The 16,032-nt window shown below is 44.3% G+C and overlaps 1 protein-coding gene across 1 annotated transcript in view; it reads left to right on the top strand.

The window, feature by feature from the left end:
• The window catches only part of LOC114661722 (integrin alpha-M-like), a 57,960-nt gene that overhangs the window by 24,904 nt on the left and 17,024 nt on the right, over positions 1-16,032 (top strand). The window contains exons 9-17 of the mRNA XM_028814887.2: positions 3,264-3,408; positions 4,746-4,822; positions 6,465-6,594; positions 6,708-6,844; positions 9,728-9,871; positions 9,986-10,186; positions 10,686-10,816; positions 12,915-13,057; positions 14,368-14,519. Coding sequence (XP_028670720.2) covers positions 3,264-3,408; positions 4,746-4,822; positions 6,465-6,594; positions 6,708-6,844; positions 9,728-9,871; positions 9,986-10,186; positions 10,686-10,816; positions 12,915-13,057; positions 14,368-14,519 — 1,260 coding nt within the window. The remainder of the gene's footprint in view (positions 1-3,263; positions 3,409-4,745; positions 4,823-6,464; positions 6,595-6,707; positions 6,845-9,727; positions 9,872-9,985; positions 10,187-10,685; positions 10,817-12,914; positions 13,058-14,367; positions 14,520-16,032) is intronic.

The following is a 16,032-nucleotide window of genomic DNA, read 5'->3' as shown; positions in this document are numbered from 1 at the left end:
AGGGTAATAATAATAATTCATATAGCGCTTTTCTCAGTACTCAAAGTGCTATCCACACAGGGAGGAACCGGGAAGAGAACCCACAATCTTCCACAGTCTCCTTACTGCAAAGCAGCAACACTACCACTGCGCCACCTGTGAGGACAAACAAGAGTGATCACCACAAGTGAAGAGCTCAGATCAAAATGTCAGCCAGTGGCTCTTAAAACCTAACAACTACTATGAGTTAGACAGAAATTCACAGAAAATGAGGGTCTTATGAAACTTATTGAGGGAATCTGAACTTTGAATGGAGGTGGGCAGCTCATTCCACCAGCTATTCATCTGGATTGAGATTTAGTGCTCTGCATAGGTGGCATCACCACCTGCCATTCTTCAGCAGACCTCACTTTTATAGATTTTGACCACTCACTAGGTGAGCATGAACTTGAATGTGCGGCTACTGAAGGCCATCTGAAGAGAGGTGTGGCATGTGCCTGACGTGTCATCTGCTGTGACTTGGTGGCACATGCTGGCTCTCCTCCCAGCAGACGGTTACAGTAATCCAGACATGACAAGACCGACACCTGCACCAGCAGTTGTGCTGCACACTCTGGTAGATCTGACGGTCTGATCTCGCATATTCTGTGTGGAGCGAATCTGAAAGACCCAAGAGACTGTAGCAATATGGCCCCTGAAGGGCAGCTGGTCGCCGATCACCACCCCAAAGTTGCATACAAACTTGATAGGTGGTAGTGATCTCGGCTGAAAAGCGATGGGATGAGCTGGGATTTGTTTCTCTGTTCCTCGACTTTCCCCTTTTGTATTCTTGATTGTGTAGCCTTTGTCAGAATGCCTCAAATCCCAGAGACTTTCCACTCTTTATCAGGTGTTGAACTTCATAACTTCTCCCCACCTACCCTCCTACATTCATAACCTCAGGCAATTCCATAGAGTAAAAGACGAGCAGGAGTTAAGTTACACTTTAAATAATGTATTATTAAGAATATTCATAAAGGATAACAATAAGCAAAGTACAAGTGAATACTGGCAACCATACAACCTCATAAATGCCAATGTGGCACACAGACTTGTAGTTACTTAACCCTTAAACTGCCACATACTTGGGGGGTTAATGCACCCCTGAATGCCAAATACTTTTCTGCTGTACTTTTTAAGGAAATGTCACAATTCACCAAGAAAACGTGAAATCTGAATGGAAAACATTTGTTTCATGCAAAGAACATCAAAATTACTGCCACACGGATCATTTTACACTCTGCCAATGAGCTGTAAAAACTATTAAAAAAAAAACTACTGCAACAATCTATTATGATACAGGGTGGTCCAGATCTGATTATGCAACTGTCCGACTGACAACCGTCTCCCCGCCATTTTGGAATGCATGGCAGGTGCTGCCATCTATTGGCAACAAAAAGAATTTTAAGTGAAATCTCTCTGTGCAGGGCAGGTGCTGTGAATTCTCTATGTAATAAACTTAATAAGTTATATCGTAATGAAAATTGCATAATTAGATCTGAACCACCTTATATGTACAAGGTGTAATAGACGCCATTGATGAAATTCACTGAGCCAACTGCGATTGAACACAGAGGCCAACGCTTACCAGGCTCGTCTATTGCAGCGGCTCAATACCAGGGACAGTGATGCTGCAGTGCTGCAGGGGGCGCCAGTGGTCACGAATGGACGGCATGGACTGATCAGCTCCGACGTGCTGGCAAATTGCACTAGGAACCAACTAGAGCCGGTTCAGGCGGTTTAAGGGTTAAAATGTCTCCAGTCAAGTCCTCCTTTTCGGTCGGCTTTCTTCAGAGCAGGCCGCATGCCCATCTCAGCTGTGCTTCTCAGTGGGGTCTTCATCTCCCCACCTTCCCTTCTACATCTATAACCTCAGGCAATTCCATAGAGTAAAAGACAAGCAGGAGTTAAGTTACACTTTAAGTAATGTATTATTGATAATATTCCTAAATTCTAACAATAAACAAAGTACAAGTGAAGACTGGCAATCATACAACCTGATCAATGCTGATGTGGAGTTTCAGGCGGGACACGGACTTGTTAGTTCCTTAAAATGTCTCCAGTCAAGTCCTCATTTTCGGTCGGCTCTCTTCAGGTCAGGCCGCATGCCCGTCTCAATATGGCTGCCTAGCTGTGCTTCTCAGTGGGGTCTTCTTTGCAGTCCATGGTGTGTGTGTGAGATGCTCCTTCATCGTGATGGTGTGAGTGAGAGAGAGAGGGAGGGAAGGAGGGAGGAAGGAAGGGGTAAAGCATCCGAATTTCGACATTCTTTGCCTAAATCCTTACACCAATAGTGCGAATGGCCTCAGATTTGAACCAATCCCAGACAGCCATCTTTCAGACCAATTGGGGCACACGTTGACTTTCACACCTGCCCCCCCACCCCAAAACCATTTGTTGAGCTGACGCTCACCAGCTGGGTAGTCTGGCTGTCCTGTGGAGGTTGAGTGCGAGTGTCCTGCAGAGAATCACTTGCCCCGACCCTGTCCTAAAATTACAAACACTTAGTCCTAAAAGGGGGGGGGGTGGGGGGGGTTAGTTAAACATCGAACTATTGAACTATTGCTAATCTTATCAATGATATAACACTAAAATTTACATTGCTTTGTCTCAGTTACAAATAAAGACATACAAAATATTCATCAACTTGCAAACAAAAATTCACACCTTAAGTGTCCCTTCATCCAGGTTGAAATATCAGTGAGGCCTGCAGAGATTCTAACTGATACTGAGTGGTCTTCTGGAGGAACTGAGTGGTACAGCTACATGTGATTGGCATGGCATTGATATGAGAAATTGGGGGGACTGAATGATCAGGCCTAGTGAGGAGGGGATAAGGTTCTGATCTTTGGGGCGGCCCTGTGCTTGTCTACTGCACTACACATCGTGATACATTTCCTAACATTCAGGTATCCTTTTTTAATGGCTTCTGAACACGGTCTAGTGTAGATGTAGGCTGTGACGAGTCCACTATGACTCCTAAATCCATCTCATATGGTCGTATTGGTTAATCGCCAGCTTCTTCAAACGTCCACTTTTTGCTCCCCTTCAGTTTTCAGACTGACGGCCTGACCTTCTTAAGTTTCTTGATCCCCCTCAGTGATGTCACATAGCCAGAGTAACCAAACCGATCAGATATGTCGTCTGATGACCACTCACTCCACACACGCACTCTGAGTCTCATGATAAGACCTGTACAGCCGGAACTACCCTGATGTTTATGGAGCTCCTCTCTTTGTACCCAGGTTGGTAAAGCATTCAGCAGGCCAAAAGCAGAGCGGGAGCTGAAAATCATCGCTTCCAATGATAACAATGTCTTCCGTGTGGGTGATTTCAGCGCTCTCAATGGAATCCAGGCTGAACTGCAGGAGAAAATCTTTGCCATTGAAGGTATCTCTATAGGGTTCCTTTTTCTCTTTGAATGACAAGTTGTCTTCCAGCAGAGGATGAGCCTTCTGGACCTACAGATGGTTGTTAGAACAACAAGATCACCAATTATGTTGTGTCAAGCTTAGAAAGTTTCCAAAGGCCAACAGAGAACCTAGTAGGGCATGTAATGTTCCCCTCCAGGATCGGTAATGGAAACTACCAGGGAATGGACATTTTAGATCTCGAGGTAATCTTTGTCTTCATCATCATCATCATCCATATAGACTGGTCCCCCCTTTCCTTCAAATCTTGATCCATTCACTTACACTTCTGCCTCCATCCCTTCAGCCTTGAACCCTAAGACATTAGAATATCAGAAACATTTACATGAGGACAGGCCATTCAGCCCACCAAAGTTCGCCAGTCCTATCCACTTAAATTAGTTGAGTTTTGAAGGTCCCTAAAGTCCTCCTGTCTACCACATACTTGGTTGCTTATTCCAAGTGTCTGTGCTTCTTTGTGTGAAGGAAAAACTTCCTAATGTTTGTGTGAAATGTCCCCTTCACACGTTTCCAGCTGTGTCCCCGTGTTCCTGATGAACTCATTTTAAAGTCACCACCTCAATCCGCTGGACTAATTCCCTTTATAATTTAAAACACTTCAATCATATCTTCTTTAAATCTCCTTTTGCTTAAACTGTAAAGGCTCAGCTCCTTTAATCTGTCCTCATCACTCATCCCCTGTAGCCCTGGTTGCTCTTCTCTGGTCTTTCTCTTGTGCTGCTGTGTCTTTATGGAGACCAAACTTGCACACAGGACTCCAGTTGAGGCCTCACCAGTGTGTTATAAAGCTTGAGCAGAACCTCCTGGGACTTGTACTCCACATGTTAAGGCACTATATAACCTGACCGCCTGTTTGTCTTCTTAACGGCTTCACAGCCCTGTCTGGAAGTTGATCGTGTCGATTCCACTACGACTCCTAAATCCTCTTCCTAAGATGTACTTTTGATTTTCAGACCTCTCATTGTGTATTTAAAAATCTAACATTTTTACTTCTTATGTGTAATTCTTTACATTTCCTCAAATTAAATTTCATCTGCCTAAGCCTTTAAGCTGCCCAAGTCCTGCTGTGATGATTCAATGATATACCTAAATTAATTTTTCTTCTAAAGAAGAGTTTAAAAATGAATCGTAACAAAAAACAAACTCTACAACTAGAACTTTAGTAATCTACACAGAGTGAGGTGAATAGTTTGGTGGCTGAGATCACGTGACGCGTCACTCCGCTTTTGATCCAATGAGATCACCCTAGCAGGAAGACAAGGTGGAACATCAACTGTACATTTTCTTATTTTGCAGGAACTCAAAAGGACGCCCAAGTCAGCTCTTTCCAGTTGGAGTTGTCGCAAGGAGGTTTCAGCACTCTGGTCAGCTCCGTGAGTACCTTTTTTGTTCTTTCAACTAAATCTGTGAATGATTGGGCGATGACTTAATGGCTTTCAGACCAGAGCAGCACGCCAACTGATTAGTGCCTGCCAGTAAACGAGTCACTATATTCCATATTGACCCTATGAATAGTGGTGACCAAAACCATTTAGGCCAAACTTAATTCATAGTTAAACCCTTTTGTTTCGATTTGCCAATCAATTTCCCAAACAAATTTATGTTTTGTGTCCAGTAAACTCTGTGCCAAAAGCACAAGAAGAAAGGTGTTTAGTTCCTTCCTGGAAGCGTTTACCTAACATTCATATAAAGATCTCCAGTGAAAACAAAAATCACCGGGCTCATTTGCTGTTAGATTTATTTAAGTCCCGAGCCACGTGTTGAGGTTCTTCTACTGGTACAATCTTGATGATCACAGACCTAAAGGTCCATCTGATAAATGCATCACTCATGGAACGTGCAGGCCATCGAGATCATCTGCAGGAATAAAGAAACCAGAACAGATGACTGCGGCCGGGGAGGCGGAAGGCAAGCGGCTTTCCATGTTGATTCCCAGTGGAGGTGACCATCATGTGCATGACAGTGCATTGGGATTTGTCTTCGTGTGGAGAATACGCAGCATGTCACATTTTTAATGAAGTTGCTGCGCTCCTCTGAAGTGAAGTGAATGAGAGGATTAAATAGAATTTGATTTGAGCGTAGAAAGGGGAATACGCAACATTCTTCTACGTACGCACGGCGTTATGCATGAGGCCCCTGGTGCTTATGCAAGCATAACGGTACGACACAACATGTTTCACTGCTGGTATGCACACATTTTACTATTGAAAATTAAAATTATCTAGAAAACTGTATGCTTTCTGAGAAAATGTAACGAGATAACAAATGTCCAAAATGATTTGCTTTACCGTAATACCTATATTGAAAATTTGCCATGGTCATTTTATTTTGGCGAACAATTCAGGTAAATTACCACTTTCAGTTAGCAGAAGTGGGTCACAAGTTGCGAGAGACTTTAGTAACGTCTGTAATATAATACTTGTATGCAAATGTTCATTTACGTAAAGCAAAATCGTTCTCAAATATGTATGTATGACCATTTGAACGTCAAACGGAAAATTGCGATTATCTCGAAAACCGGTTGTTTTTCGAGAAGATGCAAAGCGACAGAAAATGCTTAGAATGAGGTGCTTTACCATAATGTGATGTGAAATATGTTACATTTTTTATATTTTTTAGGAAACTTTTCAGGCAAAGTACTACTACCAGTTAGTGGAAATAGCTCAAAGGTTGATAGAAATCTACATTTTGTACCTAATACTTGTATGCAAAATTTGGTTGAGCGAAGTGAAAGCGTGCTCAAGTTATCATGTTTATACACACACACACAAACACACACACACACAGACATAATTCCAAAAATGGTATTTTCAGACTCATTGATTCATTAAAATCTCAAAGTCGAATTTTTGGACGATTCCAATACTTTCCCTAGACTTCGTATACGATAAAATAAAAAGGTTAGTGCTATGCATGTCTACAATGTATTTTTTGGAAACTCTGTAGATTTCTACAAGGAACGTCTAAAAAGCAAACCTGATAGTTGACTCTTTTTCTTTCCGTTTCTCATCTAAGGATGGACATATTCTTTTTGGAGCAGTGGGGGCCTACGACTGGTCCGGGGGATTTTTTGAAGAAGGATATAAAGGTCTGGATTTCTACAACATGACTTTTCAGCACAGTGACATGAAGGAGTCCTACATGGGTGAGTAAGACAGGGAGCTGCGACTTGATGAAGGTGCTTAGTGACATCACCTTAGCAGGTTACCAAATCTGACAGCTGAGATTTGTCCTTCAGAATTTTTCCCGCTATTTCAGGATACACCATGGAGAGTGCTACGGTGGGACACCTCAGCTACTTCATTATAGGAGCACCTCGTTACAGACACAGAGGGAGAGTCGTCGTGTTTCAGCAACACGTGAAGGGCCACAAGTACACCATCGATGGCCAACAGGTGAGATCTCTGACTGGGGCATGGGAGTGATGTTTCAGGTCTGATAAAGGCTACCGTCGGGTCATAAGTCATAGACAATAGTGGTAGGGACATAACATCTGTCACCGGAGGAGGAGTGGAGAAAATGAGGCCTGGCAATGTGAGCCAGGAGAAGATGAACGTGCTGCTTCACTGGCAAGGTCAATGGAGGCTTTCAGTTTCTGTTGCCAAAAGGATGGATGGTGGGATCCCACAATGTCTCCTGGTTACCATTCAAAACTGGGTTTGGAGTGGGAATTAAAGAAGTCCAGCAACCCTGCCATCTAAATATACCAACATCCCCATCCCCTTGCCCTGCCCTGGCATGACCTGGCCTGTTTTGTGAAGCTGAAGCCTCTTATAAAAACTTAAGCAACCATGTAAGTTATGTTGAAAATCCGCCAAAATTGTTGTGGCTTATTTGCATGATTTTTATTTTTCTGTGAATATTTATGTAGATATGGACTGACACCAGGAGCCATTAATGGGTCTTGGAAGGACTGTTTGTGACCGACCCTGACTAACTCCCATTTTAGGCCTCGAGAGATGCCATTTCTTTCCTAAAGTTATTCCACTGTTGGCTTGAAAAGTGCCGGAGCCTTCCATACATCATGCTAGAGTTGTCAAAAGTATTAAATATTGAGAAGTAATAGATGTAACAGTTTGAATTGCTTCAATACTCGTTTTTCAGAGCTTTTGATAGTCGAGTTTACCATTTGGGTGTGGCTGGAGGGGCAGCCCTGTTTCTTTCCATTCAAATTTTAATTCTTATAACCTCATAATCCACGTATCGATTGACAGGATCGACATAGGAATTTACACATGAAATGTATAAAGGTTGAAGATCGTGACATATGGGGGGTGGGTGAGAACATAAAGGGATGAAATGGGAAGAGAGAGGAGGCTTAAACTAAATTTGTGGAAGTCACAGAGTGGTGTTCCAGCTGTTCCCATCCGCTTCACACACCGGTTCAAGACCTTCTCTATGTTGTGTGCGCTCCTCAAACGTGTCCGAGTTTTGAATCCTTCATTTAATTCAAGAACTTTTCTGTTGTCCTCTGCTGCTGAACTTTTTCATCCCAATGATGATTCCCTCAATTTAAGCAGTTCATGTGTACTGCATGTGGCAAAGCGGAACTCTTCTAATTTAGGTTGGTGTATCACGATGGGCTTAGTGGAACCTATCCATTCCGTTATTAGTTGGCCTGCACACACGGACGGAGACTCAATCTGTTCAGGCCCTGAAAACGAGTTGTGCTTTGTCAGCTCCATGCTGGGACTCGATGTGAACAACACACCGCTGTCCTCGGATATAACGGAGACCTACGGGCTGACACGCCTCAATCTCCAAGGATAATTTAGACAAACTGAGCCTGATACGCCTCTGGTCATACCACTCATCAGCCAATGATGCTTTACGCTCTAAGGGGGCGTCCCCCCTCAGCCTGCTAACTCTGTGAGAACAAAAGTGGCGGCCTCTCCACACAAGGTGCCCTGTGCACTTTAACTTCAGTCACCCAAGATATACAAAATCTAGAAATCTGAAAGCAAAATAGCATTTATTAAAAATTGAAGAACTCAAACTAAATTAAATAAATTATAGAATGTACTGTTAGTCACTAAAGTCTTAATGTAAAGCCTAGCTGTATCCTTGCTTCAATGTCAGCTTAAATAATCATTTCCGGAAAGTTTACGGTAACATCTGTGTCAGAGGAGAAATCCTCATCTTGGGTGGCTTTTAGGTCCAGCAGTTGGGTTGTTGCATAGATGGCGTCTTCGACGTCCAGGTTGACGAAGTCCCCTTCTCTGTTGTCTCTCAGACAGGTCGTTCTTCTTACCAAGAGGTAACCTCATGATATCAGACACGGATAATTTCTTAGCTATTCTGGCCATTGGGCAGCTGTACCTAAAAGCTTTGATCATAAAAGTATGTGGGAATAACTCTTCACCTTGTCATGGGTGCCATCTGTTGGAGCTCCAGCTTCCGTTACTCCCATTGAAAATTGGAGATGCTAGGCGGTTAAGTCAACAAAATTCCTTGAATTGAAACAAATGTCTCATGGTGTTGCTGGTCAAAGGATTTTGCAGCACTGCTATGTGATCCTGAAAGTTTGTTTCCAGGTTATCACGGAACGTCGGAGCGAAAATGTAAAGAGTGTTGGAGTCTAAGCTGGGAATTGTCATAGGCTGGGAATGGGGGACGTCAGTGATTAGCAGCCTATTAGAAGCGGTGCTTCTTGTTTTACTTTGGTCCATTGAATGACAACATCAGCTTCCAGTTGCCATTATTCTTATCTCTGGGAAACAGAAGAAGGTGGAGAAGGACGATTGTAAAGAAGAGGCTTCAGAGCTGTTTGGCCATCTTCACTGTAAGAATGGAAGTGAAAACCACATTGGCGCCTTTGCCCCAATCACCTCCTTCACCCTGTGCACCTCTGAATCACCACCCATAAGGCACTCAACCCCAAATGTTTATGATAGCCAGTGGCCATTCATGAGTTCTTCTGTCTCTAATTTTGTTGGTCTCCTCAATTGTTTCATCTCAAACTCTGTCAGAGAGTTAATGTTTCATGGTTTTGTCCTCAATGAGGTTTGAGAGTCTGACTGTTCTGGTCACTTGAAGATGCATCACAGATTTCCAAACCTGGAAGATGTTAGTCATGCCAGCCACACAAGAGCCTGACATATTCGCAAGAAGTGTGACTTGCAGTATATGAGAATTAAATGTGGTCCTCTGCATAGGATAGCAACGTCCTCTTAGGTCCTAATGTCTTGTCTGTCATGGTGACACCTCTCCTCCTCCTCCTCCTCTTCTTCCTTTGTCTGTTCTGTGGTATCAAGTCTGTTCCTCTCTGACTTTTACAGATTGGTTCCTCTTTTGGGTCAGTGATTTGCTCTGTTGACCTGACAAGCAGAGGACAAACGGACCTCCTGCTGGTTGGTGCCCCTCTGTATCACAGTCCTGGAAGAGAAGGCCAGGTGTTTGTCTTCCAATTCAATTCCCGTACCGTAAGTCAAACTAGTCAAAGGCCGCTACTTCCATGGTTGCTCTCACTTGATTCCCTCCTCTTGCAGGTCTCCATATTCTAATAACGTATCCATCCTTGGTTTCTCACCATCCAGAGGCAGTTTGTTCTCACGGGCTCTCTGAAGGGTGTGGAAGGCCAGCCGTACTCCAGGTTTGGAGCATCCATTTCTCAAACCACAGACCTCAATGGAGATGGCATAAACGAGGTGGCTGTGGGAGCTCCACTGGAGAACGATGGACGAGGCAGCATTTATATCTTTAATGGAGGCTCAGAGGGGTTGAGGTCCTACAGCCAGGTGAGCAAGCTACCAGCATGGCCAGCCATGTCTTGATTTAAGTCATTTGCACCCCAAAATATGTTTTGAGATGAATTACAAAAGCCAGGTCTTTGGGCATATACTAGTCTTTATTGGAGATGCTTTTTGCTGCTTATTATTGAATTCTTATTTATTTTCTGCTTTTGGAAGCTTTGTGATAATTTTGGATATTTCCAATTATTTCATTTTTGGGTTCACTTTCTCTTACATAAATTAATTACACTGTAAATTCAAAGATGTGCATACTTGAGTCAGGGATTCTCTGGTTCCCCTTCTCCCTTTTTGACATTTTAGGCCTTAGGCTTCACCTCTGTGTTTGATCCTAACAAGCCTTTCTGACCCATTTCTGTACATTTTGGACCAGAATTGTAACACTTGGAGAGGTGAAGTCCAAGAACCAAAGTTTTTCTCAGAGTTTGCATCCTGCCTTACAAAAAAAAATAACTGACTGACTATGTCTGCATTCCGTGTTGCTTAGAGAATCGAAACCCCCAAAAGTATGAATGGAATGACTTTATTCGGTCACTCTCTCAATGGGATCATGGACTTGTCTGGAGATCAAATTCCAGACCTGGCAGTTGGATCCCAAGGCAAAGTCTTAATCCTGAGGTAAGCAGAAATGGGGTGAGTCTCTGTCCTCGGAATTGGAATTCTGTCTTATTTATTTTGTGTTTCATTCCTTGTGCTCCACTGAGGAGACTCTTAGGTTAGTAGATCTTCATATTTTAGAAACCAGCAGCACTTTTTTGGAACCCTTTGAATCTTCAGCTATAAATCCCACAACTTTTAAGTGGGGACCTCACTATGTGCCATGTGGCCACAATCCCTTAGTGATCCTTAGACAAAGGGTTGTGGGGAACAGCCCGGGCACAGACAGGTAGACATGTTGTTTCTTCACCACACACGTTTATTTACAACTATTATATACAATTAGTGTGCACAAACCCAGTGCCTCAGCACCAATCACCCCTTAAGTTCTGGCAACACTCACAATGCCTTTCACCGTCTCTGGTCCACCTCCACTCCTCTCCACCAAGCTTCGTCCTCTTCCACCTGACTCTTGCCCCTGACTGGAGGAAGGCGGCCCCTTTTATACACCCTGGAAGGGATCCAGGTGTACCCTGAGGGCTTCTGTAGCCACACCCCTGTGTGGCAGAAGCTCTGTCAGCATATCCGGAAGTCCTCTGGGTGTCCCCAATACTCTTTCCCCCCAGTACTTCTGGGTGTGGCGGAAGTACTGAGGTCCAGGGCTCCCAAGGCATCGAGGTGCCCCCTGGCGGTGACCATAGGCCCCTACAGGGTTGAGCTTCCATGCTCTGTGGCCGTGGCCCCCAAGGCAACCAGGGAGGATGCTCCCTCGTGTCCTGGAGGAGGCACAAGCCCTCCTCCGCTCCTCCTGGGCATCCCGGCCGGGCGACAAACCCTGTTGGGTGCCACAGGGTCTTTGAGACTAGGCCCGTCCTCATGGTGTTCAGGCCAAGTACCACAGTCATCACTAAACAGAAGGAGCCGACTGGGGATCTGGTTGCATAACATGAGGGTGGCCACCACTTAGTGATGCATTTCAAAAGACCTGTGACGTCGGCCCCCAAGAGAGCTTCAACAGCAACAGGAGACACCAATATGGGGTCTGAATAGACAACACAGAACTGCCTAATCCAAACAACCTCGTCGTTATCTCTTCCTGGTGGTGTTCAGCAGCACATTTCTCAAAAAAGAATAAACAGCAGGTGCCATGTGGGGGACCTGCCTTTGCGATTTAGGGCCAGCACCCCAAAAATATCTTGACACTTTTTCCCATTTTGATATAGCACAGTCGTCAATAAATGGAATGAACCAATTGGCATCTGGCTGCATAACATGGACCACCATCTCCTAGTGCCCCTTAATCAAAACACCCTTGAGGCCTGCTTGCCTTGTAGTGTTGCCTGGCATGGCATATGCCGCTACTGAAGAAGTACTGAAATGCCAACTTTTAAAAAATAGTGCTTATACTGCCTTTATGCAAGTTCTGGTACTGGAAGTAAATGAGTGCGTACTGGACCCTCGTATATTAGAGTAATGGGAAGTCCACGGGGGGACCTCAAGCCCACCCCATCTTTACTTATGAATGCACCCTGCATTATAATATGCATATATGAGCACTATTGTAAATCCAAGGGGGTCCCATATAGTATGGGGGAAATGCAAATGCAGCTGGGATGAGGGGAGTTACCCATCATTTGCTTTTTTATCATTTGTTAGCAGTACTGAGATAAGTAAGCTGGTATTGATATCAAATTTTAGTGTTGATCCGTCCGTATTCCCCAGTCCTCGGTAATCAGTAGGCACCAATATGGAGCCTTCCCTTATAATATGGGGCCACCTCCCATAGTTCGGCTTAATGGACCTGGACACTACACCCCCCCCCCCCCCCCCCCCACTCCTTGGTGGTTTTCAACAAGTCGGCCTCCAATACACAGAAGTTACTAACTGTAGGCCTGCCTACATAACGTTGAGCCACCATCCTACATTGGTTCTCCATCAACAGAACATTAGTTTAACTTGTAGTATTCCTATTTCTTCTTGCACCCTAGACAGTGGTTTCCTTCCACCCTCTGACTGTGTCTTGCTTCTTTGCTCCACATTTCTAATTTAGCTAAAAAAAGCTCTTTAGGTTCCAACTTTTACTCAGAATAACGACTCCTCGATGTGTTAATCTCCGCAGGTCGAGGCCAGTGCTCAGCGTGAAAACCACAATCGCCTACAAGCCTGACTTGATAAAGACGAGCAGCAGCGACTGCCAAAAAGAGGCCAGCCACATGATGGAGGTGTGCTTCACTGTCACAAAAGTCACCAAAGACAACGTCGGTAAGGGTTAGCTGAGGCTAACAATCCTCCTGATGGCTACATTTCTTGAATTGGTCATTTGTCCCTTTTTCTCTTATTCCGGGTGTTATCCATATCCCAGACCCGTCCTGTTCACGTGCTTCATGCTTCCTTTGCAATGCCAACGGTTCACATCCTGCCATTCGCTCCTCTGTCGACCATTTTTGGATCTTTGTTGGAGGAAGCTTCTGTAAATGCAATCATTCAACATCTCACACGTTTTTAACCACCTTGGCATTAAACCCCGAGCGTGACACGGGATCGGGATTCTATGCAAGTACAGTTAACCACGAGTCAGACTCGGACTGACGTCTAACGATCCGCTTTCCATCTTTAAGTCTGAATAACTCTGGGGATGGAATTCTGCTGCCATCTAGTGGATGAGATAACATCATGCTGCCAATAATCGTGAACAGTTCTTCACATTTTGCTACTCTGCGATTACTCATTAATATTCATGAGAAGGGCGGAGCCTCCAACTAAAAACAGAATGGCAAACAAAGAGCCGTAAAGGCAGTTGTAGAGCAAACTGAAACTGAACCATCGCTTGAGTCAAGTGAATTGGTCATCAGATGCTCACACGGAACTTGAAACTGATGCATGATGTGATATACGGTACAACCAAACCGCCGTAATATGCCCCGTTAATTCAGTTGCGTGGTGCAACAGTAGCTACATTAAAAGAAGGGCAATGTCATCGCAATGGAGATCAAGGAAAAGCAAAATATTTGAGAGATTATGTCGAAAAATGTTAGTTTTTAAACACCTTTGCTGCAATAAACGATGAAAACCAAATATTTAACGTTCTCATTTGACTCGGATCAAAGAAAGGAGAACTCACCGAACCAGCAAGCACATTCAATGAATGGTGAGGGACTGCAATTCCCATCAGCCTTTACAGGGCTGGGAGCAGTCAGTCAACAGTGATGGACAGCTGGCCCCGCCTCTTAGGGATACACCCACAAAATACTCAATGGAAAAAATGTCAGGATATAAAATAGTTAATTAGGCAAATATGTAAAAAATAAATAACAGCATTAACAGAAATGATTATAATTAACAAATCAAAAACACACAAAAAGCCATAACAGTGGGATTTGAACCCAGGACACTGGATCAGCGATTACAGCCTCCCTTTCCATATTTTGCTGACATCTAAGACTCTTTTTGAGGACGTTGGGGTAAAGCCCAGGCCTACAGAGTGGATGCTTCTGATACGCCAGAAAAATCTGATAGGTGGCCAGGGGGTCCATCTAACAGACACCTGGCACAAATCTCCTTTTTATTTGCAGCTGACGTTACTGTGTCCATCAACTATACCCTGGTGCTGGACGCTGGGAGACCCAGGTTCAGGGCCTTCTTCACTCCAGGCAATCGACAGAACAATAGCATCTTCAAGACCGGACCTGGGAGCGTCTGCAGGATGCATAAGATAATTATACCGGTGAGTACTGGGAAGGCTTTGAGAGGGACCCAGGCCAGCCTTGACCAAACACAAATGGAAGGAGCTCAAAAGAGCAAATGGCCGCCTTTAGGAATTCAGAATGCATGGGCAGGGAGAGCTTAGCATGTGTACAATTATGAAAATCTGGCCAGTCGGGGGGCCATTTTAATGCTGCTCTTTCCATAACCAACTGCAGGTGAGAATTTTGGCCCTGCTGGTCAGTGCAGTTTCACCAGTGGAATGAATGAGGAAGGTGAACACACAAAGCAGTCCGATTCATGAATGCTTTCTTAGAGTGATAGCTCCATCATTGGCTTCGCTCCGCTGCTTCTCGCATCTTCACCTGCTTCCTTAATGTTCATAGTCACTAAAGGGTCTCGTACTTGGGCCATGAATGCCACCTTGTCTTTAACCCTTTATATGATTCTCTTATTAGTGGTCAGTTTCCAAAACCTAAACCTTCCACTGCATTGAGTAACTTCTTTAATATGCAATGGTGACCTCTGGTGGTCATGTGAGGAACTGGGCAGAAATGGGTATTCTGTAAGGAAGAATTTTAACATTTTTATACATTATTACTAGAAAAGCCGTGAGCCCAATTATTTGCTTTGCCAGTGCTTATCACATCCTAAGCTTTCAATTAACACCAAGATGGAGGTTTTAGTCCTAGTGGTTTGTGAGTAATCATGTGACAAATGGACACAACCCTTATCATTTTACATACAGTATATGCTTGAAAACCCATGGACCACCGGTCCTCTCATGATTCATGTTCCAGCCCCAGTGGTATGCGAGTGCCAGCAGACTGCGCACAGCGGGTGCCAGGGCTGTCCTCCTTCTTCTTATTCCTATCCTGTGATCAGCTTCTGCAGTTTGCCTCACCCTCGGCAGATGCCGCTACTCTTGCTTTCTTCTCTGCCATGTCACCTTTTTGATCTCCATAAGAAAGACGCAAACCCTAATAACTTTGCAGAGGTTGCTGTCAGCCTCTTTTTATTGCTTTAACAGCGCTGGTGTTGTCTTTGGTTGTCCTGCTGAAAGGTGACCCTTTGGCCCAGTCCAGACAGCTCTGAAGCAGGTTTTCACGAAAGATATTGCTGAACTTTGGTCAGTTTAGTTTTCCCTCAACACTGTCTACTCTTTCAGTCCCTTCCACTGGAAAAAACAACCCCACATGTTGATGCTGCCACCACTGTGCTTCACTCTTGGAATGGCTTTGCGTAGGTGATGAGCCGTGCCTGGTTTCCTCAAGATATGATGTTTGGAGTTGAGAATCCTTGAGGTGCCCTTTTGCAAACTGGCCATTCACATGTCTTCTGTCCACTCCACCATAAAGCCCAGATTAGTAGAGTGTTGCAATGGTGGTAGTCCTTCCAGAAGTTTCTCCATACAGTTTCTCTGGAACTCAACCAGACTGACCATTGTGGTTCTTGGTCATCTCTCTTACCAGGGATCTTCTCCCATAATTGCTCCAGGAAGAGCTGCGGTTGGTCCAACCTTCTTCCATTTAAGA

The sequence above is a fragment of the Erpetoichthys calabaricus genome, chromosome 12 (assembly GCF_900747795.2).
Source record: "Erpetoichthys calabaricus chromosome 12, fErpCal1.3, whole genome shotgun sequence".
NCBI classification, from domain to species: Eukaryota; Metazoa; Chordata; class Cladistia; order Polypteriformes; family Polypteridae; genus Erpetoichthys; species Erpetoichthys calabaricus.
This window is presented reverse-complemented; position numbering and strand designations above follow the sequence as displayed.